The following is a 24,481-nucleotide window of genomic DNA, read 5'->3' as shown; positions in this document are numbered from 1 at the left end:
TAGCAATAACCGTCGCAACTAAAGCAACGTCGTACGCTTTAACTGACACAATAAGATCGATAATGGATTGATCCGATTGCGTCAGCTAGAATTAGTCGACAATAATTTACGATGCTATTATACACCGAGAGTCTGTTAGACTCTTTTTTTAATCGTTCAAGACTTAATGAACTTCCTGCACATTCCGTTCGTATGAGTAGCTGTCGTGGGTTTTCTCGTCCCGATCGGAATAGTTAGTTTGACCTATGCCATCTACCAGGAAATGACCGACGTAGCTGAATCTATGGATGAAGATTCCAAAGCGTACGATGCATACGTAAATTCTCCAGTGCCTACTTATCAATCGATTTATATGTTCAACCTGACGAATTACGAGGATATACTAAGAGGCAAACGGCCCATCGTAACCGAGCTCGGCCCCTACGTATTCAAGTGAGTAACACAAATTTCAATCAAATTACGCTACTATATGAAATTATATGAAGCACACACTATGGAGCAAAAGTTATTTCGAACAAACTTACGCTTTTAAAGCCGTGACGATTAAAAGTTCACTTCAAATGTTCCTATTAAAAAAATCTCATCGTTTTTTTTTTTTAACTCATCTTAACATTGTTAACGCTTCCGTTCCAGAACAGTGACACAGCGAAATAGCTCCTGGTACCATGACCTGGTTGAAACAACTGAAGTAAACGCTTATTATTTCGAACCGAATATGTCTAAGGGAACTCTGGACGATACAATTTTTACCATCGACCTTTATGCCATTACGCTGTTGGATATGCTGCAAGAGAAGCCGCACTTAAAAAACATTTCAGGCAATATGACGGTGTTTTTCAATATGACAGTTCGGAAGCTGCTCTACGAAGGGTAATCAGAAGCAAAACGAATTATTAAGAACTTCGCAGTAGTGATATAGGTAATTTTAGGATGGCGAAAGTTCTACTTGCTCAAAGCTGACGCTATTAAAAATTTTACGTTCCGCATCGCCAACCGCTGTCGTTAATTTTGAAGCATTTGAGTAGATTACAAAAAACGAACGACAACGACCAATTTGTGATAGATAAATGATAATTAGAGGTGTATATATATATACACATTAGGTGATAGTTAACGTTCTTTACAGTCGTCTCGATAATGGCGAGCTTCACGTAAAAGGCGTGGTCATTTGTCGCCAATCTAACTACACAACCTAAGTACAAACTTTTTTTTCTGTGAAGGGGACAAGTAAAGCCCATCCCGTCCGATCGATATTTAAAGTTATGCAGAAATTAGTTAGCTTTTTTATGCTTTTCTTAAGCTGAGTTTTTTAGTTCTTGTTGGGTCATAATTGTCGAATTCTTTACCTGTTATATTCATTTCTAATTACTCAGGAAATCTGTTTATTTTTCCTGCATAACTTCATATTGATGGTACTCTAACCATGTCTACTATGTTTGCCGTGGCTTTCCATTATCAACAGATTTTGTATTCTACCAAAATACTGAATCCTTTTGAACCCTTGCTCTTTGTTTATGATTAAGCAAATCAACAGCGCCTTAAAAAAATGCCGACTGAACTCGTCCTAGCCGAAGGACGCAAATTTTAAATAAGTTATGAGGTAATTTTTCTCTTGAAATCAGAGTTTTATCAAACGGGCGCAGCTCCAAACCTCTTTGAAGTGAAAAGCGAAAACTATGTATCGAGATTTCGATAAGCGTAGCATTCTGAAGGGGCCCGACTTCGTTAGATGAGCCTTAAGATTTCCGACAGACCATATCCTCACGTATTCCATCGTAACTTATCTCCGATGCTGACCATATTTAATGATCTGTAAACATTGTGAAGGAATTGTCGAAACAATTCAATGTCTGATAGCCGTCGGCGACAGTGATAAAGAATCGTAGTTGGCAAGCAGGTCTCGCAGGCGGCAAATGTCAAGTACACATATGGGGCAAATAAACTGTAGCACTGTTAAATCGGTATATCAACTACTTTTTACGTGGACATGATTTAAATTGCTTAAGTTCGAAGATCTCGTAAAAAAAAGAACATAATCTATACGGCAAAATCACATACGATTAATCCAATCGTATCGAGCTTAACGACATTTACGGTAAGGTGATGGCCAATTTTGCCGCCGGTTTTTACTGCTTCCCGTTCGTGTTTAACATAGCTATGAGGAGAACCACGAGTGGGCGGACATCTTGCGATTTCCCGGCAGCCTCGTCTCTTATCTCCGACCTAATAATGGAAGCATCACAAAATATCAAGTATATACAGGTCGAAGTGGACGTTCCAAAGACACCAACGCCTATTATTCATGGCAAAATAGCAAGTTAGTTGTTTTTAGTTTCGTATTGTGTAAAGCTAGACTTGATAATTTGTTCCGAAATGTCCGAAAAAATCAGGGATATAAGAGAAAAGAACAAATAGCCAATATTATTGAATCGCTAAATAAACGTCGAGTTGTTAGTGTTTCGGTCCAACTATTTACTAGGTGGCTGGAAAAGCAGTAAGTCCTAGTTTCATACTGCTATCGTAATGTTACCGTAATTTAGTTGTTCATTTCAAGAGCGATGTTACTAAACCGTAAGGCCAATTTCATTTTCAGAACCCTCAACTACTTTAAGCCTGCTTGCAGTAACTTAGACGGCACAAGTAAGCAATACGTACTCTATGCCAGTATGATTACATGCAATTAATGAAGTTTCAAACATTTTACCAAGTTTACTAGTCCTGATGTCCAATCAAGTATTCCTCGACAACTCGAACAACAGAAAAGTCCTATTCTAAATATTAACATGTAATTTATTGCAGATGGCGAATTCTATCAACCCACACTGTATCCACCATTAATCGTCAAGATCTTCCGCCGATCATTGTGCAAACCGTGGAGATTATATCTAAAGGATCGCTTTTTACGTTTAGGGGAGCCTATCGTCCGTTATAAGGCACTTGCAGATCTGTTCAGTGAAACAGGCGATCCGGCTTTGGATAGGTACGCCGCTTTGGAAAACTATAGGTGATGACGGGATCGGCATAGATTGTTAAAAATAAAATTCCCGGTCAGGCTGATACTGCGCGTAACCTCTTAAGTTTGAAGGTTAACAGAAATACCTCGTACAATGCCATCGGATGCTTCTGTTGCAGTTGTTAATAACGGTAGCAGGATCTACGTCAGTTCTAATGGCTCTTCGGCTTTTAAGGGGACTTCCAACTTCAACCACTGCGATACCTATTGAATGGCACGTTATTTTTTTAGAAGTATCATCTAGCTCCTTGATAGCTCGGTGTGATCCCTAACTAAAACGCGGCTCTTCATTAATGGGGCTGCACACGGTCATTGATGTTCTATCTACAAGAATATCGGATTATTAGAAGTCTGTTTTTTTGCTATCTTTTTGGAAAATCTGTGCCTCCGCTGACAACGTCGTGGAAAATATAGACATTTTCGCAAGCACTTTACTTGGTCTTGCAGAGGGATGTGAATCATTTTGAGATCCTCCTGCTGGCCAGCATGAGATGGCAGCTGACCTCTCTAAGGCTAATTTACCACATTCACATCTTCATCTGTTAATTGTATAAATACGCATAGAGTACACCAATGTTATTAATATGTAAGTTTTATTTGCCTCGTGTCTTCCTTTTCAGCTGTTATAGTCCCAATCCGACGCATAGACAAGGAACTTTCGATGCAACCTTGTGTTATATGCAGGACCATAACCTCACGAGGTACGCAAGCCAGGTGATACTGAGCTCCCCGCACTTTTTAAATGGAGATCCAACACTCACTCAGCAGATCAGCGGGCTGGCCCCAAATGAGTACGAGCATGGCTTTTATATCGATGTTCATGCGGTAAGTCAGCATAGTCTGTCACTGAAAGTGGCGTGCTTTTTGGTATGGTCTCAAGTGCAACAGTGTTTCCTTATCCGGCCGATTACAGGTAATTTTATAGGAGATTTGCACTCGTCTGATTATTTTGATTAATGCAGAAACAAACTCTCGACTTTGTCTTCTAAAAAAAGAACGATACGAAGAGTTCTTATTGTTTCGAGTAGTCAAACAAGTACGCCAAAGGATCACGTTTTTGTCTTATACTCATTCTGTTTATTGGACATCCACTGTTCTGCCTTTTTCGCGACCAAGCGGTAACTTTTTCCAAGAAGTCGATAGTTTCGATAAGTTTAAGAAGAGCTGTACTCAAACAAATCCCGAATTTCTCTAGTGTGGGTCATTTCTACGCGTTCGGGTTGCAGACTTTAAAATCTGCCAAAAAAACAGATAGGCTCAGTGAACGATCGTCCAGCATTAATTTACATTTAATAAAAAGCGAATAATCTGTATCGTTTCGCATAAGCGCAGCAATTTTAACCCGGGATTTGGGGGTCTATTTCTGTCGCTATGAGAACAGGGAGTGGCTAAAATGCCAAAAATTATGTGTTCAATTGTCCAGTTGTGTATTCAACAACAAATATGGCTGCTTTTATAAATTTATTCTTAGTGGAATGTTTTGTCGTGGATCGAGATCTTAGTAGGTCTAATTTAGTATGTCAAAATACCATTACACTGTGCCTGTCGATATTGAAGTCAACTTGCAGGATGCGACAATAGGTCCTCATCTGGACAATTAATGCTAAGAGATCTTGACTACAAATGCTGAATTTACAACTCATCGAACGTTCCTTTACTACTTGAATTTAAACGAATGCCGTACGGCGGCATTGCATTTATCGTATACGTTTAGGTTTTTTTGAAATCTAAAATCGTTCAGGCTTACCTATTGTGTCTAAATGGCTTATATGATCAACAGCCAGCTAAGCCGATTAGGTCAAGGCTTCTTGGTAATGTATCGGTGTATATTGTGCATCGTCAAAATACGATGTTGCTTCTAATGTAAAATCTGTTTTAGAAGAGCGGATTCGTAGTTGACATGCGACGTCGAGTACAGTACAATTTTAGGCTTTTGCCGACGCTGCAGGAGCCCCATCTGCCACCGGTTATATATCCCGTTTACTGGGAGCAAATAGTATGTATCTAGCCACTAATCATTATATGACATTATGGATGGAGTAAGCCTTTAACAAACAATTTCTACGTCTTTTTTGTCGCCTTGTATGTCGCTCACTTTCTCACACGAGGCAAATTAAAGCCCAGGAGAATGTTGAAGGTTCAATGAAAGAAGCAACAGTGACCATTTTCACTATTGAACTCTTTCGACGGAAGCCTTAGAGATGGACTAACCCCCTTTTTTAATTTAAGTAGTACACATAATGCTAGCAATAGTCATAAAACCTATAATAATAGGGGGTCAGATTGGATTTTTAAAACTATGATATCGTTTTAATAATACAGTTTAGAAATTCTGTATGACCCTTAACCTCCTAATTTTGATAACACTTCATCCAAAAGCGTAGACCCAGCAAAAGGAGCTTCTATATCAGCTGTATACAACTATAGACGAAAGCCATAAATTGGCAGTTTGATTTAAAAGCTTGCTGTTGGAGGTTACTTAGGGTGAAATTTCCGAGAAGGATTAGCGAAACCTCCAACGTTCCCCATCTTTTGATAGCATCTGACATCTCGCTAGTCAAAGTTAATCTCAGAGTTCACGATGGTTTACAATTAAGTTACATTTTTGCATATTTAATAGCACTTACTCAAGTTTATAGATGTTCTACCAGGTCTTTCGTATTTTAGTGGCGCCTGCCTAAAGACCGTGACCATATAATCGACTACCTGAAACGAGCCTGGTTTCCAATGGGATGGATCGCTGTTACGGCGTTTCTGTTTTTTGCTTTTGCCCTAATTAATCTCCTAATCGCTGTGGCATGCTTTGCAAGAGCTCCTCATGATCCAGTTCAAGAAACGGTAAGCACAACGAATGTGAGGCATTTCGTGGCAATTCCTAATAGTGATTCCCATCGCGACAAGCCGTAAGCGTATTTAGAGACGGTTAATGCTGGCTGATTTTGATACGGGCGAAAGTCAGTTTAGCGTCATACAACAAACCGGGCTATGTAATATTTTTGCAAATGTGGGTGTTGGTGAGTCCTAATAGTTGTTAACATGTGCTTTTTTTTTTGTTCTTATAACCATATCTAAATTACTAGGTAAGCCCGTCCACTAAGCAGTTGCTTGGGAAAGGCGTGAGTGAACAAGTGCTTTTGACGGAACCTGTGTCCTCAACGACAAGCAGATTTTTGTCAAAGTCAACTCAAGAAACCTCTCCCAAAGAAATTGAAAGCCTTAAAAAAGGCTTGAAGTCGACACTGTTTGATGAGGGCTCCGTCCTCGAAGCAATAGACTCTGATGGGTTTTCCAACTCGCAAACTAAAAGTGGGAAACATGGCGAAGATGATGATCCGGAAACTCAAACGGACAGCTCGGCTGGATTACGTCCCTTCGTGGGAATACAACCTAAGCCGATTTTGCGATCGAGACCTGCAGCCGCCAATCCGAAACCCAAGTTTGTCATACCACCGAATACTTCCAAGAATCCGTATGGTCCACCCCCGTATCCTACGCAGACATATCCCCCGTCCCTGTATCCACAGGGATATCAACAGTCTTCAAACCCAGCTCAGAGGTATGCCCAATCCCAGAACCAGTCTCAGACACAGCAACAAACCTCAAACCCAGCTCAGCTAGACACCCAGTCCTCAAACCAATCTCAGGGGCAGCAACAATCCTCAAACCCAGCTCAGATAGATACCCAGTCCTCAAACCAATCTCAGGGGCAGCAACAATCCTCAAACCCAGCTCAGATAGATACCCAGTCCTCAAACCAATCTCAGAGGCAGCAACAATCCTCAAACCCAGCTCAAATGGATACCCAGTCCTCAGACCAATTTCAGGGGCAGCAACAATCCTTAAACCCAACTGAGAGGTATTCACAGACCACGAGTCCAGTTCATAGTTATCTACAGCAAACGCACGCCCATACGGACCGCCAGGTTGCAAATCAGCCTTTGGTTGGGTATCCGCAACAAGTACAACGAATATTATCCACTGCGGCTCAGCCATCCTCTCCTTTAGCAGCGGAAGCTGTCACGGCTTCACCGACTGCGGAACAGGTTACTAACGGGACACGACCGTTACAATAGACAAAACGACCGACGTAGAGCCTACTTAGGCGGGGTGCCTGTCTCAATCTAGTCAAATTTGTACCTCTTCATCAGCTCTTTGTGCGGATAATGTGGGCATATATTCCCGAAGCGAAAATTTTTATTGCTTAGAGAAGCTATATATTGATTTTTTTCTGTAGATGAAATATGCTATTCTTTACCGTATGAGACGCGTAGATGCTTTCGTGTGGATGAAGATGCCCATTTTCTCTACTGTTCAAATGGAAATAGTAAACGTGCAAATAATGAAAAATCGTCATAAAGATAAATGATTGGCAAACATTATGTTTGCTCTTTGTAGCCATTAATAAAACTACAGAGGCGTACCATAAAACGACTTTCTATACAACTAGGAATAAAAGCGGAAACATCCAGTAAATATATATACTAGCAAAGTTTGGGTACGGCACATCTTTTGTTATTACATTAAACAGAGAGAACGCATGCCCAATGCAGTATGGGAGTTTAGCAGGGGCTGTGAGCTGCCTGCGATAAAATTAAGTAAGCTCTAGTAGCTGATTACGCCAGGTCGAGTGAAACAGAACCTTGGAAATCGCTGTGTAGTCTATTTAATAACTATGACGAGTATGCAGTGATACCTTTTTTATGGGTGGATTTGAACGTGGTAATACAAGTAGTGCGATAGCAGTTTTCTTAAAGTGCTTGCAGCCTGCAATACGAGGCCTTGCATCGTTTTGCCGGCAACTCAATGAAAGAGAGGTCTTTAAGAGGTCCACGTTAGGTCTTAGAATCTAACTTTTTTGCTTAGGTGAAACTTACGACGAATTACTTACTGTGCCGCGTAAAATAACGGAATACGGTGATTCGGTCATGATACCAACGATGTCTCTCCATTAGTACCACATAGCGCCGCTAATTAGTGCCTATGCATAATCTCTATGACCTCAAATACGAAGGCAAGTAGCTTTCGTGTTAACGGTTTGTTTTACGAGCGGACAAGGAACAGGACTAGTTTTTCTCTATTACAATTATTATAGTGCATATTTTATTTGAATGACTATCATGAAACAGTTCACCTTTTGGGAGAAAGTAGTTTTCGCTGACTGTCAATGATACAATCTACCTGGTGATATATGACGAACATATAATGCTATACGAATTAGAGGACGTCATAAATAACCAATGGTCAACGATTTGGACGATGAAATTTGTAACCCTACCGTCGATTTAACTAATGAGATGCTTTATCCTATGAGATGGAGTCAATGATTAACAAAATTCGAGTCCGTTGATAGTGTTACTGTTCTGTATAAAGGTGCGTAAGTTACTGCCGGTCGCTCAGACTAGTGTGGACGGACACCGCCCAAAATCAATTGAACTTAATTGAATACAAGATTCCTCAGTGTTATACATTGGAAGAGAGGAAATGATTATTATTACAGCTCACACGTAGACTAAAACTGTGATCGATTTATAAGAAATTGGAGGAAATTTTCATTTAAGGAGTAATCGTTGAGTTCTTTAACGTTTTTCTACCCATGATAGGTTTTAAACCGCGCGATAGTGATCTGGCGCTATATGTGGCCAAGACCCCATATTGGAAAACGCAGAAAATATTGGATATTTTCTGCGTCTACACTGTTTTGACTAACGGTTTAGCGTAAATGCGCGAATGTCGGGATTGATCACTATGCCTATGAGAGGTTGCACTAAAAAATAGTTAAACGGATTATTAATAAAAAAAAAAAAAGCATTTTTCCACAAAGAGTTTTAGCTGTTTTTTGTTTGGAATAACACTATGTTAAAACTATATCTCGGACATATCACTATAGTTCTACACTTTAATTACTATTCGGATGATCGTTTGCTTTTTTTTTTTATAATGAGCGTAGTAAGCTGTACAGAATTATTGAAAAGTTACTTACTTTAGCACAAGAAAATGTAGATTTTTTCTTTCTATCAAATTATGGCTAATATATGAGTCGTGCAATTCGTTCCCATATACTATGTAGCGATAATAAGCGACATATAATATATGCTATCATGCTGATGTTTTTATCGTACAGGTATTTTATGCTCGTTCGAAGCGTCGTTTAGCTGAAAAGTGCTCGAGTTTTTACGCTCGCTGTGAGTTAATGATGAGTAAATAATAGAGATACACTTACTGACGTTTTTTCAAGCCACGAAGTAAAGTTAAGCGCGAAGAACAAATGTATATTCGAATCAACCATGTGGCGAAATGCCAGAGAAAACTTGGTAAAACCATGATGTCATCGCACCGAGTCGCTGGCTTAGTAAGCTTGAACTCTTAAAGACTACCGCTAAAAAAAAAAAGGGGCTTCTTCGTTTCATCAGTTAACATGAAAAAAGTGTTGTTTAGGCATGGTAAATTATTACTGAGTATTATTTGACAAGTAATTGAAGGGCGATGCGATCGGCTTCGTTTTCTGTTTTCGATCAGGATTCGCCTCACGTATTTGCAAAACAGGCACAGCGAGCCTATGAGATTATCTCTCGAGAAATCTTATGATCAGTTATAGATAACTCTTTATTTGCTACTGTCTCCATCTGTCTGCGTGCAGGCGCAGACGACAGAACCGAGACGGGCAGCGAATCTGCTATAGCAAGATCTGTGTGAACTTTCTTTGGCATTGTTTTGTGACAGCTTGTCTCTAGGCTGCTACTAGGCGAAGGAAATGGAATCACGGGGATTGCGGTTTTCTTCCGGGGTTCCCTATCATAGTACGCTGTGTTCTATTCCGATTCATTTGTTTCGTCCTGGTCTAAAGTCTTCTACATATTAGTCGAGTACGAAACGTCGTACACCACGTTAGATGTCGATACATCTGCGTTCAAGATACAGGTCTTTTTCAATAACTTCGGTGTTTTCAATGGTTAGCCAGTCTATAAAAGCCTTGATCAGACAATAATTTTAGAATTTATTTAATAATATTGCCTTATTACAATAACTTCCAGAGCAATACGACATTAGTACAGTTGATAGTGTAGAGGAACGATTTAATATCAGTAGATAATGCCATGTTAGCCATTGTAACAGGACACTGCGTTTTGTATGATATATATATGCTGCAAGAGAAGGCAGCCTTCTTTTGCAGCATATATATATATTTCGACTACATCATTTGGTTCGAACAATTCAAAAACAACGAGCTCAGAACAAACGTTTTATAAACACGTTTGCAGTATTCAATAACAAAATAGTGAGACAAACGAATAGGTAGCCGAATTTTGCCAGGCCTGTACATTGTTTACTCCGGACACTTCCAAGGCTCCCAGTGTGCAGAAGCCTGCCTCCTAACTACTACACTTATGGCGACTTCTTTTTGCGTGAACCGTAAATATAAACACACAGCAAATAAGATAACTGTGAGAAAGAACATCGCTGATGCAAGCCTATGCATATACATCAGTGGGACTTCGACTTTGCTGAAGGACCGTGCAGCCAATCGATCACGGTTTGACTTATTGAGACACTGTAAATACGTTGCGTGCAAAGCTGAACATTAACAAATCACGCTTCGAAAAGCCACTAAAACGAATTATAGCCTACAGTAGCCATAAATTGGAAAGTTTTAAAGCTAAACTATTTAAAGATATATAGAATATATTGATGTGCGTCTTAAGGCTTATTACGAAAACTGAATATCGCGGCGTCCTATTCGATTAAAGCCACGTGCGCCACCAGGTGCCAAATCAACGAACCAGGGACAAGCGATGGTGGATATTAGAAATTGAATACTCAATTGTATAAAGCTACTCCTCCTACAAAGCTATTCCACTTAAGCGTACCTAACTTGTAATATGTCCAATACATTTGGGTTACCTGGGCGCGTCCACAACAATCCCCATGATAAAGCAGTCTTAAAATGATAGCTTACTAGACTTACGGACACGTAAGCTGGCCTTAGTTCGGAGCTGTATGCAAACCATTTGATGGAACGCTTCACAGTAGGGCCGCATCGAAACAGTAAATACCGGAACATTTTATAATCTGCTTTAGCGACGGTACACACACTTACGTCTACTACCTTCTACTTAACTGGCTTCGCCGAAACAAAATATTTTGAACGCATTTTAATCTTAAAAAAAGGAAACGTGAGTGTACTAAAATACAGACACAAAGACACTAGTTTTTTTTTGGAAGGTAAACGCTCCATTCGGGGCATAAAATCTACGATGATGTATTATATTTCGTTGAGCGCTACGATAAAGCTAGGTAAGTGAGTTACATTGTTCTGGATAGGGCGCCATATTGTAGGCCGCCAGGCTTTCACAATTAAACTTACGATAGGCATATCCACTAATATGAAATTCATTAGGTAATTCGGACGTTTCTTAGTTATATGGTTAGATAAAATAGTGTAATAATATTGGATGAGAAATAGAGAACAATAAAAACTAAAAAATATTTTTAGATTAAGTGAAACGCGAACCGGGTAGATGTCGAGATTGAAATCATGCCTAAGCCTATTTGGCGACAAGCCCTTCACGTGCTTAACAAGTGAGGTATCGCCGTGCAGAATGTATGGAAAGCATAAGATTTTCAGCGGGAAAAGGCCATTTCCAAAGCTTCTGCAGTAATATGGCTGGAACGTTCCGGTCAACTTCGTTGGTCAACATTCGTCACCTACACAGACGGATACATTGGTTAGTCACATGAAAAAGTTAATCATAGGCTTAACCGACCTGATTAAAACAAATTAGGACAAATATCTTGGCTACAGATAGAGTCATTTCATGCTACGTAGTTTTCCCACGAATGTGTATACTACAGCATATAATGGAGTAGGCAAGAGTAAAAAATTTGCCTCTTCACTAGACTTTTTTAGTATGAGGGTTTCTAGGCAAAAAAAAGACTATGTGATGGTACCTACCGCACGCCTATCTATCCGGACTCACGTTTCCTGACGTGCTGAGAAGGTCTCTCTCCGCTCCATAACGGACGACCTGCAGCCTACGAAGTTGACGGCTTTTACGAAAGTGCAATATCCACGGCATGCACACGTAGGGAATAAACATGATCACGTTATCCGGAAGCTGATTGATATCGAATGAAGGAGAGTATTCTCCATCCGCAAGACGTTACTTGAGTGGCCTCTCAGTTGCTCGGTTCAATGGGCCTGGCCACTTTTGGAGGCCGCTATATGTATATAAAACAACTTTCATTGATCGGGCTAAATAATTTTAGATTAATTAGAAATTGATAATGCCTTTATGGGGAAGTTTGCATACGCCTTATAAGCTCGGTTGCAACCGTCGCAAATAGCGGAAGGGAACGCTATGGCATAACTTTGTCATCAAAAAATTCGGTTAGAGGTTATATCTCTGATACCATATTAATTATAGATAAATATGGCTACCATCTGGAATTATAGTGCGTCTGATGGCTGCCGACGAGCCCTCTATTGACGCTGTGTGTAACTAAAGCAGGGTTTGTACTCTTACCTGTGGCCGCGAGCCTGTTGCACTGTTCGGGAAACCCGTTGAGATACCTGGAGTCGAATCACCGAGTTTCAGCTCGCTGTTGATTATAAGGTATAGGCTAACTTACGCAGACCTGAGTTTATCGTTAGACGTAGTTGGACCGGTAGCGGCATTAGCGTCCATTCCTTGGTCGCTATTTGGCCATTTCTAGACTGCTAATAGGCTAAGTAGTAGATTTCAAATTTCGCATGGTCAGCTCACATCTTTCGTATTTTACGTCTGCTACTAAAGACGCCTGTTACTTGAGACACTCGATTTCCAGATGAAACGCAGTGTATCTACGCCCGAGTTCGGACCCAGGCCACAATGTGTTTCTAGGCAAGCACACTTTACCTACTATAATCACAACGGCTTCACAAAGTGTTGTCATTTCCATTGAACAGGTGATGGGTAGGCGGGAAAGTCAACGGGCTCATTAGCAAAGGATAATTGATGCATCCAAGTATCTGATAACAAAGAAGAACAAATCGTATATAAAATGCGTTGAATACGGCATCGTGAACAAAACGTTTATTCCGCATGCGCAGACAAGACCTGTTTTCTAAAAAAAGTTAGCTAATTGTGCAGTAAATGAAGCTATGTTAAAGCCAGGACACGTTATAAGATATGACGTGACACAATAATGTGTCCTAAACGAATACAGAACCGCAACTATTGTGCCGTTTACGAAAATTTACGGTGTGCCATACAAAGGAAACAAATGCTGTTTATTCGAAGTTTAATCTGAAAAAAATCCATATGTAGCAGAGTTCCGTGCCGCTAGCGATATTTTATTTTCACGCAGTTTGTTACGTAAATGAAGACTGAGTAAGCTGTTTAAACATTTGCCTAAGGATATGTTCTTCAGAAAGCCGCCTCTGATTCTTCTATGAGAAGCCCACATTCATCTAGAACTACAATATTACGTCTCTTTGCTTTTACGAATCATTGTTATATGTATATATTAGATTAAATTCCGAATAAATACCGTAGCAACATAGCTCTTCTTTTTGTACGGTAAACCTTAAACGATCTAACTGGTTGACTCCTGAAGTCGCTTTGCTGATTCGCAATTTCCCGCCACACCTTGCTCGCTAGAGAACTACTCTAAACATCGCGCAATTCGTCAAATTGCTTTGAAAACTCTGTGATAGATAGATAGATGGCGCCTTTTGCCACGCTTTGTTTGTCCCTTACGTGTCCATCGAAGATGATTATGGCTTAAACGCGCGCAAGATTCTCAATCCACTACTACAGCGCGCCAGCAATGACCGCTCTTGGCCAAGTAGCAATGGGTTATTTTTGCCTCTCACTCACGAACGCTGCCTATCGCTGAAAAATGGTGCGCTTTTTTTTATGGCAAACCCTGTACCTTGATATCTGCCCTTCGATCTCTGGTTTAATGAGGTGTCTACAAATTTCCTCTGTATTTCGTCAGAATCATAGAATTTCGAGCGCTCACACGGTGGAAATACGTTTGCTTGAACGTGAAGCTCACTGAAGTTCATCGGCAACGCATATTTTTATTACGCCCGCGCCATCCTATGGCGTTAAGCGTGTGTGCAAAATGCCTTGTGCAGCCTTGTGATCTAACCATTTGACGCATTTAAACACACAATACGTGCGACTATCTAATTATGTTATTCAACGCATGGACACGTACCTTTTTCCACTGAATAATCTAATACTGTCTCCACGTCGTCTTCACTGAGCCCCATTAGCACTTCAGATCGGTTATAGCTGTCATTCCATTGTTTGAAGTATACCTGGAATGGTTATAGAAAATAATTCAGCGCTTATCAATCAGTTATTTAGCAATCAAGCTTGTGGCGTGTAATAGACCCTGAAAATTATGTATGCCCTATACCAGGCACACCTTAGGATTCTTTTATAGATACACTCGATCATTTCACTTTGCTCACCTTTCATAAAGCAACTCTTTAGCAGTCCTAGTGAAAATGAGGCGGATGCAGCTTGGGCAACATAATCGAGAGTTGTGATCGCGTCCTGTGGGGATCCTAAGGACTTCTTTTGATCAAAGAAAAATCTAGTCCGTTCTTGATAGCTGAGTAACTTTTCCTTCTAATCCATCGACTGCCTCACCTGGTAAACTTTGAACGATCCAAATCTAAACTTGAAAATGAGAGCTTCAAAATCGTTGTCATTATGGCTAAACAGTTCCACCTTGTCAGCTCCTCATCGCTTCGAATCCAGTAGTTTCTAACAACTAATTGAAATGGCTACGGTCATCTGGGATGACTTGGGTCAGTTGGATGACGGTTTACTTAACTGGAAATAAAAAACTGTGAAAGGTTAAATATATTCAATTCTCTCTTATTGAGGCGTTCATTTTAATTTCCTTTATGATCTATCACATATCTGAAAATCACATTCCCAACGTAGAATATGCTATGACCAAAATCCGACTGGAAATCTTCTCGGACTTGGCATTATTACACGTGACCGATCGTTATGGTTCATCACTCTGCACCTGTTTAGTGGTCCTACGTTAAATTCGTTCGCTCCCAACGAAGAAGTGAGTTAGCTGTTACTGATACAAGATATGATCACCAAGAATTTCGAAACGAAACCTGCGCATTAGATCAGGCCAGTGTAAGGCAGACATAATGAAATGTTTATCTAAAAGTGTGAATTTTATAGTATATCTTCACTCGATAACCTGGTTTTCCCTCATTTTTTATATTGACTTTTATCTATAGTTCCTAAATGACCCGCTCGTTAAATCTATGCTAACCCAATCGATTTAGATTATGCGCCAAATACAATGTATCTTTAATGACAAAAACAGATACTGAAAACCTATGAAATATCTTAAAGAATGGCGAATATAAAAGTGATACGAACCTGTGCTTTTTATTAGCATTAGGACCAGCTAATTCTTTCAAGTTGGGGCGAGTGTTGTCCGATGTCCAAGAATAGGCTTTATCGGTTGGTAGATGCATAAAAATTTTCAACCCGTGACTAACCATTAACTTCTACTCCCTTAAATCATCCTAAATCTGAACCGTACGAAGATAGTACTACTTCAGGAGAGGGAAAAGAGGCATAAGTGGGCTCACTTCAGACTTGAAACTCAGAAAAAATCTTATATTCCGGAATTCAGTCCCGATATGAAATACTGTGTGCAGTTCTATACGCGTTTCCATCGATTATCAGCTAATTTCATATAATTTCAGCTAATCTATTATAAATGCAGATGCTAATTTAAAAGCTTCCGCGCTTTTCTGTCATATAAAATATCAGGTTCTTGACAAAATTTCTATAACGAGAAATGTCGCAAAGAAGAACCAAAAGGCCCCGAAAGGTGGCGCAATAATTGGTACGACCTTGCATTTATTTATGAGCTATAGGTATGCTAGAAATGGGTCGCATCAAAGCTCTAGTACAGGTCTGTTAGTCCGTTAATGGCGGGGCATCTGTCACCTGTTTGGAATAGGTCCCGAAGTCCGTGTCTGCCACATACTGTAAAGTTATATTAATTTAGTTCGTGGAGCACATGACATTACTGAAATGAAAAAACGACCAGGCTAAAAGATTACGAAATCTATGTTTAAAATCTGTTAACATGTGTTGCGTTACATGATCTTCTAGTAATTTGTGTCATTCTATTTTTGCTACCCCGCATCAGGTGACCAGCAACGACCCTCAACTATTTTTTTTAACATTTGAACCCCTCTAAAATATTCCAAAAGCCGGAAATAAACAAAGCACATGTAAAAGACATCAGTTATCCAACTTTAGTCCGTCGTTTTTCGATGATACGTAGCGGTACTTACATGCTCAAACTTCAAGTTAACTTCAGATAAAAGATAACCAATGTGAAAAAGATTCGTAGAAAGGAACCTGAGATTCCTCGAAAAGTCGATGGAAATTTGCCTGGTATGATGGGTCTCGCTTGAATAGAAGAAGCACGGTGCCCCTGTTCCTTAGTGAGGGGTCTCCTATAGGGTATTTGAGTAAATTGTCTTACGATTTGGCAAACGAATGCCACCACCTTCAGGCCACCTTTCAGAGAAAAGGTACGCCCAGGTACTGTTATTTGTTGAGTATTTTGAGTGTGAAGCTGTCGGAATTGCATTAGATTTATTATAAATCACATTTCGTGTCATCAATAGGTCATTATCATAGTTATATAATTACAATATCAAAATGTCAATGGCTAGAATTTACGCTAACTTCAACCCCTAAACTCTCCACGAGCCATATACAACAAAATTTCTTTTTTAATTCTTTCTTTCCTAACAGCAGCCCTATGTCAAGCGAAATTGGTAGGCGTAAATTGTTTCGAGTTTCACTCGAATATGCTTTAATTTTTTAAAACGCCTATTCTCTTTAAAGCTTTCAAAAACACAAGGGTTAAAACTTCTACAAAGCTGGAGGCATAAATAAACTCTTATGTCAACGACCCGTGTTGCTGATTGATATTCGTGGCTCCAAAATGGCCCTTAATTCCTGTATAGAAATGTGTTTATATCAAAAATGTTTTTTAAAGTGCTGTTGGAAAACTTTTGAGCCCTGCAAATCTAAACCCTATTGAGAATATTACGGTGTGCCTCATGTATATCTTCTTCAAATTTCTCAAAAGTCGTATAAAGAGTGCCACTTCGGACAATAGGAAACTTTAGCCTGGAAACGTTTTTCGTTGTAACGGGCATGGTTTGTTAGAGGACTAACTAGTACACATACTTACTACAACGGACAAAGTAGGTCTGGATTTAAACGTTGCACCCTCTATATATATATACATATACATACATATATATTACAGTCCGGGACCTAAATTTCGTGGGATAAAATAAAAAAAAAAAAATTAGGCTGTTTATTTAACAAAAGCTACATATTTATATATCGCTGGTGTTCGTCCTAAAAAATTCATTCAGATTTATTTATATGTAGTGGTGCAAAAGCCCGGAGGCAAATGTGTCTATGGAATTGCTTCAATCATACGCCAAATACAGTAGACGTAAACATTCTCCTATGCAATAGCATGTCCGTCTAAAATCCATCCAATGTTAATAAATTGATTAATGTGAATTTTTTCCTTTTTTGCTGAGAGTCTCTAATCGTGGTCAATTTCGGTATAATATATAAGGATTGGGGCGTATGGGACTTTTTCTTGAGGCGGCAATGCAAGTGTACAGGGAAGTTCTATAACGAATAAAACTCGAACACCCGACGGTATATATATCAGCATTCCTCGTCCCTTCGGAACAAATAAGTAATAAAAATTGCGGAATTATTTATTGAAAGTCAGAAGTGGACGTTTTTAATAACAACTTCATGCTAAGAGATTGGCTCAGTTACTGGCTCGTGAGCTTCCTGTTTTCACTCGATTGAAGCATTGTGTCTATCTGTCTGTTGCAAAAGGAAATGCATGAACTATCTGTGTACTCTTTGACGGCTACACATACCTAAAAAGCGTGTTGAAGAGCGTCTTCGGTGTCTTTGTTATAGATCGAGTGTATTGAATTGGTTTTCTTGCCAGTCATTTTTGGACAAAATCGAAATAAGCCGTAGCACGTAATGCACTGCGCTAGGTAAAAAAGAAACCACCTGTCGGGCAGATCTTTGAATAGGCATTTGCCGGGATTGAATCAGCTATTTTGTTGTTTACCATTTGAATTAGCAGTTCGTTACTTCGCTATCGCTGCGAGTCGAACCTTAGACGCCCAGCAACTCTTTTAGTTATCTTACGTAGATTTGATTTCTTTTTGGGCTGCCTGACCAGCCGAAGCGGCTAGCGGTAGCACGGAATCGCTGCCTTCCGAGCAACCGTTGTGTGAGCTGTTTTGAAGGAGTGTGTGTTATAAATTTCCTTGTGGCTGTATGCGTCGTGCGCGCGAGCGGCATAAATCTGAACCCTATCTCTATGTCTGATCGGAATACTCGGTCGTCGTCTGCACAAAACTGCAACACGAACAGGGTGTGGGGTACAAACCTCGGTTTACCATTCCCATAACACTAGATCTTGTAGCAGTTATCGTCATGACGACGATGCATATAGAAAAAGATTCGTTGAAAGAAAAAGAGATCGTTGTTGAGATATTTTGTCACCGACAAGATCAGTGTCCAAGCTAGAACAGATCCGATTTTCTCGACTTGTGCGGTACGAACGCCAATAGTCGAGGTCATACCAATAACAGTATAAGCAGCAACGAGGAGTAGATCTCGGGATGGTATAATGGTAACGTGTGTGTCCAGCGCATTTAACGATACGATATGAGCTAAGAAGACGGGGGCTTGGAAACAGGGCATAGATAGCCACTCCGTGTTTCGTGTTAAAAGAAGCCAGCCGATTATTATCATAGCAATCTAACTGAAACTTAGTAAAAAGATACAAACACTTAGTTTGGTAATGGAACGTGCTACGTCGAAAACAAGCTCTGATGAATGGCAATGCTTAACGGCAGTTCGAGATGTTAAGCCTAACGGAACGTAAAAGGCGAACGTTTTTTTGTAAAACGAATTAATACAACGACAGCGGACTATTTGAGTGTTCTCTAATTACTATACTTCCAAGTAATATAATTATCGTTGTTGCAGCAATGATCATAAAACAATGTGAACTCAATCCTTTTATTATAGCCGCTGTTCGATGGGCTTCCGTGAAGGATAAACGCTTTGGGGGAGCTGTCACGACGATAGCTCCATGACCTTTTATAAATCTTTTCCTATACGGGTATAGTACATTATTGGACACAATGGATGGAGTTGGTGAGTGGGTCGTAGAATTAGCAGAGAGGGGTACAGTACAGTTACCGTAAAACGTAACTTTTGCACGACACTATGTTGGAACGAGATCCAGTTCGCTAATCGCCAGCGGCTTCGATATTACCTTGTGCATAATAATGGTAAACGAGCGAAAAACCTCCAACCGTTAGAACTGTATATACGAAACTGTGAATGGCGTCAGCGAAATTCAAATATGTGGTGCGCTCAATAAAAGTATGACGAACATATGGTAAGACTGCAATAAAGTAAACTTGAGATGTTTTATAGATTTCTCACAGGTTTTGATGAGGATAGACCTCGAATGGTGGCTCGGGAGAGACGAGCAACTTCAGTGAACAAAAGAACAGAACGTTTTACATCGAACGGCAAACAGGTATTTTACGATACGGAAAATTAGTACGTAAAGTCAAATGTCAGAGTCGAAACTCCAAGGATCTACAATATGACTAAAACGAATCGAATTATTATCGTGATCGACTGTGTTCCTCTTAAGAAGGTAGCGTGTACGTTCTCATGCCAACATCACGTCCTCATATTGCGAGCAAATGGTTCTTCGATAAACTGAAAGCCGGAATAGGAAGTCTGCTTACGCCAATCGAAGTAACGAAGAGAAACAGCTGACTCTCACAAATCAGCTGTTCGAATCTGACCTACTTAATTTAGTCATACACTTTTCTATTTATTGAAAAGAAAAGAAATTGAGGTTAGCAGTTCGATCCAATTAACGAAGTTCTACTAGGGTAAGTTTAATTACCTGCCTGTAGCTGCGTTCTACATCATCTATTATATTCTGATTCCATCAGTGATTGCTATTACGCAAAAGGGTAATGTGTCGTATGCGCTTGTTTTTAGTTGTTTCCTATACAAAATATCGTTTTAGTCGTGGTACACTAACGTCAATGAACACAAAGACAGCTAAGAAAGATAGTAGAAAAACGCGTATCGTCTTGTTTATGGATCTACGGACAACTATCAATGTAACGTAAACTTTATCATAAAGTCGCATAGATTCTGTGTTCTTTTTAGCCCACTTCTGCACGTTTCAATGACGGTACGTCGTCATTTTTGCCATAACCAATGCAGCTCGAAGAACAACGTTTTAGATTAGAAACCCGTTACCCGCGTCCAGTTGAACCTGACAGTTTTTACAATGCTTGCGATTTAAATAAAATTTAATGTTGGTTAGGTTTCTTTGCAGAATGAAGCCCAGACGTCGGGGCTGAACCTTGCAGTCGGCCCACATAATACAGACCCCGCCGTGCTGGTGCCATATGTGAAAGTTATTTTAGCAAATCAAGTGATTTAACCCTCTATACTTGTCGAACTACCTCAAGGCAATAGTTGAATCAATATCTAGGAATATCCAAAAAAGAGGTTCAGGTATGAAGTTAGCGAATGCAAAAGCCAGCTAATCTCTCTTTGGTTTCGATTAACACGAGCCCGTATGCGTGTACATCGATATATTTGTGTCGTTTGTAATCACGATGATAATAACACACAAAAACATTGAAGCATTGACATTTACTACGAAGTCGTTGGTTGGATTCCAACTGTCTGTTTGTAATTACCAGGCGGTATAAGTTTTGCGAGACAGAGTTTAATCAACTCAAAGTATAAACTGTCACTTATTACATACACATATTAACTTTCAATCAAGTTTATCCCGGAGAACAGACGTTTACATCAATGTAACGTTAACAGCAATGAGTTTTCGTGTATTACAATCAGATTGATGCTTTAACATCTGTTGAATAGTTTCAGTTGAAACTCTATTCACATATAGAGACACTACAAATATCCACTTACCGGCCTGAGTTATTATTATGAATTTTAATAGGTATTTAATAGGCTCATCCAATACTAGCTTATGGAATCTAGTCACTTAGGATGATACGTAGGCCACCGCACCAATTTCTCCAAAACATGCCCTTTTCGTGTTTCTATTGCAAACCCGATGTGCTATTTTAGAAAACATAATTATATATAAATTTATTTATTTATATATATATATATATATATATATATATATATAAATAAATTTATATATATATATATATATATATGTGTGTGTAACAGATTTCAAATATGACAATTGTTTTTAATAAGGTACAAGATTTTTTTTAACGTATTTACTGCTTGTGTCATTGCGGCAGAAGTATTACATCGCAGGACTTAATAATTTTCGTCTATACGGTCGCTTGCTTTTTTAAAAAATTCATAATCCATTGGCGGTCTATAATTACGCGTCATCAGATAATTGCGCCTTCTTTATTTCACGACAGTTTAATTGTCTGGTTCTTTTGTTTGACCTTCAGGTCGTCTTCACCCTGCTGTTACTTATGGCCTGTGGATGCCTCGTACTCGAACGTTTTGTGCCACAGTTGGTCCGAATTATAGCCACTACTTCTCGTGTCTGGCGGAAATACTCTCGAGCTTTTCAGAAAACTGCCCATGCCTCTTATGCAGAAGGTTTGTATGTTCAATACTACCAATGCCGAGCAGTTCCTGAAAGGCGACCGCCCTATTGTCGAAGAACGTGGGCCGTACGTGTTCCGGTATGTAGCCCCTTAAAATATCTTGATCGCTCATTCTAGATAACATGGAAGACATCTCTAAATTAAGTGTTTTTTTTCTTCCATTTTGCTTCGATTATTGTATGTGCCTAACAAGATTATATTAAATTCTTTTTTTTTTTTTTTTTTTTTTAATAAAAATCAACTTCTGCGTTTTTGTGATCTCCATGCGAGACACTCTTCGAATCTTTTATCTGTGCGTGTCGCTGCGCGGCCGGTATTTCCTCTACATTTGGTTGTGCCGCCGCGGCACTATATGGGCAAAGGACATGAGCTGGGGAGGAGACCAACTATTGTTTGATGAGAGTCACACGCTTTACTTTGCACCGGAATTGTCAAACGGCACTCTCGACAGTGAGATTGTCACAGTCGATATCGTGGTAGCGAGTGTCATTCAAATGATCGATGAGTTGCCAAAAAAATTGCAGCTGTTAGCGAAACTAATCATACAGTGGCGCTCAATTTTGTGCAAATATAAAGTCCGAGAGCTCCTCTATGATGGGTAAGTTGAAGTGACGTTTACAAGAAGAAATATGTCTCCCATACATTTATCGTTAGTTTCCGAGTGAATCCGCTGCAGGCCGAGGTGAGAAAGTTACGTGCGTATTTTATAGAATTGGAATTAAACTAATTTGCAAAACAGCAAATAACATATACGCCTCCATCTAGTATCTCCAAAAACATGTTTTTCTGATATACCGCAGCGTTGCTTAATGATACGTCCTTTGAACACACCTATTTTGACACTGTTGTATTACCAGATATTTTAATAATAACTGCTTAATAAAGTAGAAATAAGAAATTCTGCAAGCTAATCAGGGAGGTGTTTCGGCACTGTACGAAAAACCTTAGGTTTTTAGTAGCTCGGCCTTATCAGATAGCTGCAGGCTCCAATCAGAGCAAGCGATAATCAAAAGTTTTCCCCTCGAACGTCTTTTTGCATATGAAGATAGATCGATGAACAGATTCGAAGTATAACTCATTGAGATTCAAATCAGAAAACATTCTCTTTTTCAAATAGAGTATAAAGGTCACATAATAAACAATCCTAATTCTTGTTCAATTTTCAGTTATTGCCATTTCTGGGCAAAGATAGGAAAAATCATTCAACCAGAACTGCCCATGATCAATGGAAAGGTTGGATTTTTGCTGGGGGGAAACGCCTCAAACAACGGCTCATATACTGCATTCTCGAGGGCTTTCGGACATGCCAGCAAGATCAGTATGATCACATCACTCGCGAACCGCACGTCCGTAACAGGCAAAATTTTACCTAATATTGCTGAAGATCGAATAACTCATTCCTGATTCGAAAACATTACATTTATCCAATCATATAGGTTATTTTTAAGTTCGAGAAAGCTTTATATTGATAAGATGTATCTTCTTTTACAGTACTATTTCTTATTATGACCGGCCATGTAACCAGTATAGTGGCACAAGTAAGTTGAATACATACCTAGTGTTCACCTGTAACATGCGGAACTTCTACCCAATTCTATAGGTAGAAAAACAACCAGAATTGATCCCTATAAACCAGATATAGCTCAAACAGATAACGCCATGCCAAGTATTACGTACGATAGTGTAGCGGCGTCTGGCATTGAATGTGAAAGAGGCGTTAAGACTGCGGGTCTTGTAACAATGTTGGCCCGTTTCAACTGCGACTGAGCTGAAGAAATATATGGACTTCCTGATTGGCTTTTGAGCCTCATCGCGCGCTTGCTTGGGGTAAAGTTTACTCTGTGAATAGCAGCGACTGCTAAACGGCATATTGAATATATCTGAGGCTCGCCTTTTACTCCTTATTTATTATAGACTATTAAGTTACTGCCTCGATTAATATTAACCGTGTCCAACGTGGCCATAGCTTTAGGTAGGAAAGATCTTCTGATCTGTGGTGTTTCAACGATTTCCTACGCGGCAAGCGATACCTGTATCGAATGATATGTCTATTGGATTAGTTACTATCTATTGTATTTTCAATATTGTTCGCTTGGCTTTTGAGCCACGGATCGGCCCTTACTTGCTCTAGTCCAAGTGTTTAAATTGTTTAATTAGTTGTCGGTCGCCGTGTAGATGCGTTGCCTACTCTATGTCGGCCCCATGGTTCGAAGGGGCAGTTCTTGATCGTATAAGTAGGGATCACTACGAAAATCATGCGGTTTGGGATATATTTGACGCCCATATGTTGCGGCTCATGGGAAGATAAAGGAAACTTCCTAGTTGGAAAATAAAAAATTCGAGATTTCACCCCCCGGCATGTCTGTGTTCTGGCTTTTAACTTTCTGCTTCAGATGGTGAAGTGTATCCGCCTTTTGATGGCTCGCTAAGCTCTGTTGATATCTTCAATCCAATGTTTTGCCGTCCGTGACGCTTTATTTGAACGGAAGTGAAACAGTTCGAGGCGTAACTTCTTCTGTGTTTTCATCAGGCGATGTTATTTTTAGCGCAACAGGAAATACGACTTTGGATAGATGAGTACGTCATTGGCTTTTAATGCGCTGAAGCAAACGGTACGCCACATTGCTGACAATGAACATTGATTTTGTGCTCATGTTTGGCCTAAACCACAATAGCGTCTAGGTAGGATGTATTCAGTA

General features: G+C 39.7%; 3 protein-coding genes across 6 annotated transcripts in view; 2 read left to right on the top strand and 1 right to left on the bottom strand.

Annotated features, from left to right (window-relative positions):
* The window catches only part of LOC111270638 (scavenger receptor class B member 1), a 10,803-nt gene extending 1,968 nt beyond the window's left edge, over nt 1–8,835 (top strand). For 3 of the 4 annotated variants that reach the window (XM_086972555.1, XM_022850971.2, XM_022850972.2), the window contains exons 2-10: nt 201–432; nt 634–870; nt 2,156–2,317; nt 2,594–2,640; nt 2,800–2,980; nt 3,634–3,838; nt 4,893–5,009; nt 5,681–5,851; nt 6,094–8,835. In XM_086972555.1, the coding sequence (XP_086828681.1) occupies nt 263–432; nt 634–870; nt 2,156–2,317; nt 2,594–2,640; nt 2,800–2,980; nt 3,634–3,838; nt 4,893–5,009; nt 5,681–5,851; nt 6,094–7,086 (2,283 nt within the window). In that variant the 5' untranslated portion in view covers nt 201–262 and the 3' untranslated portion in view covers nt 7,087–8,835. The remainder of the gene's footprint in view (nt 1–200; nt 433–633; nt 871–2,155; nt 2,318–2,593; nt 2,641–2,799; nt 2,981–3,633; nt 3,839–4,892; nt 5,010–5,680; nt 5,852–6,093) is intronic. The other variant, XM_022850975.2, reaches the window with a different exon arrangement.
* Nucleotides 1–11,713, bottom strand: part of LOC111270640 (uncharacterized) — a 19,592-nt gene extending 7,879 nt beyond the window's left edge. The window contains exon 1 of the mRNA XM_022850982.2: nt 10,977–11,713. The gene's annotated coding sequence lies outside the window, so the exon portion shown is untranslated. The remainder of the gene's footprint in view (nt 1–10,976) is intronic.
* LOC147752105 (scavenger receptor class B member 1-like) lies at nt 6,446–24,481 on the top strand. The gene is made up of 6 exons (XM_086972556.1): nt 6,446–6,569; nt 21,621–21,860; nt 22,145–22,380; nt 22,949–23,128; nt 23,274–23,320; nt 24,176–24,481. Exons 2-6 carry the CDS (start codon nt 21,645–21,647, stop codon nt 24,250–24,252), a joined length of 756 nt encoding a protein of 251 aa, XP_086828682.1. The 5' UTR covers nt 6,446–6,569; nt 21,621–21,644; the 3' UTR covers nt 24,253–24,481.

This window comes from Varroa jacobsoni, unplaced genomic scaffold (genome assembly GCF_002532875.2).
Source record: "Varroa jacobsoni isolate VJ856 unplaced genomic scaffold, vjacob_1.0 contig00045, whole genome shotgun sequence".
Lineage (NCBI taxonomy): Eukaryota > Metazoa > Arthropoda > Arachnida > Mesostigmata > Varroidae > Varroa > Varroa jacobsoni.
This window is presented reverse-complemented; position numbering and strand designations above follow the sequence as displayed.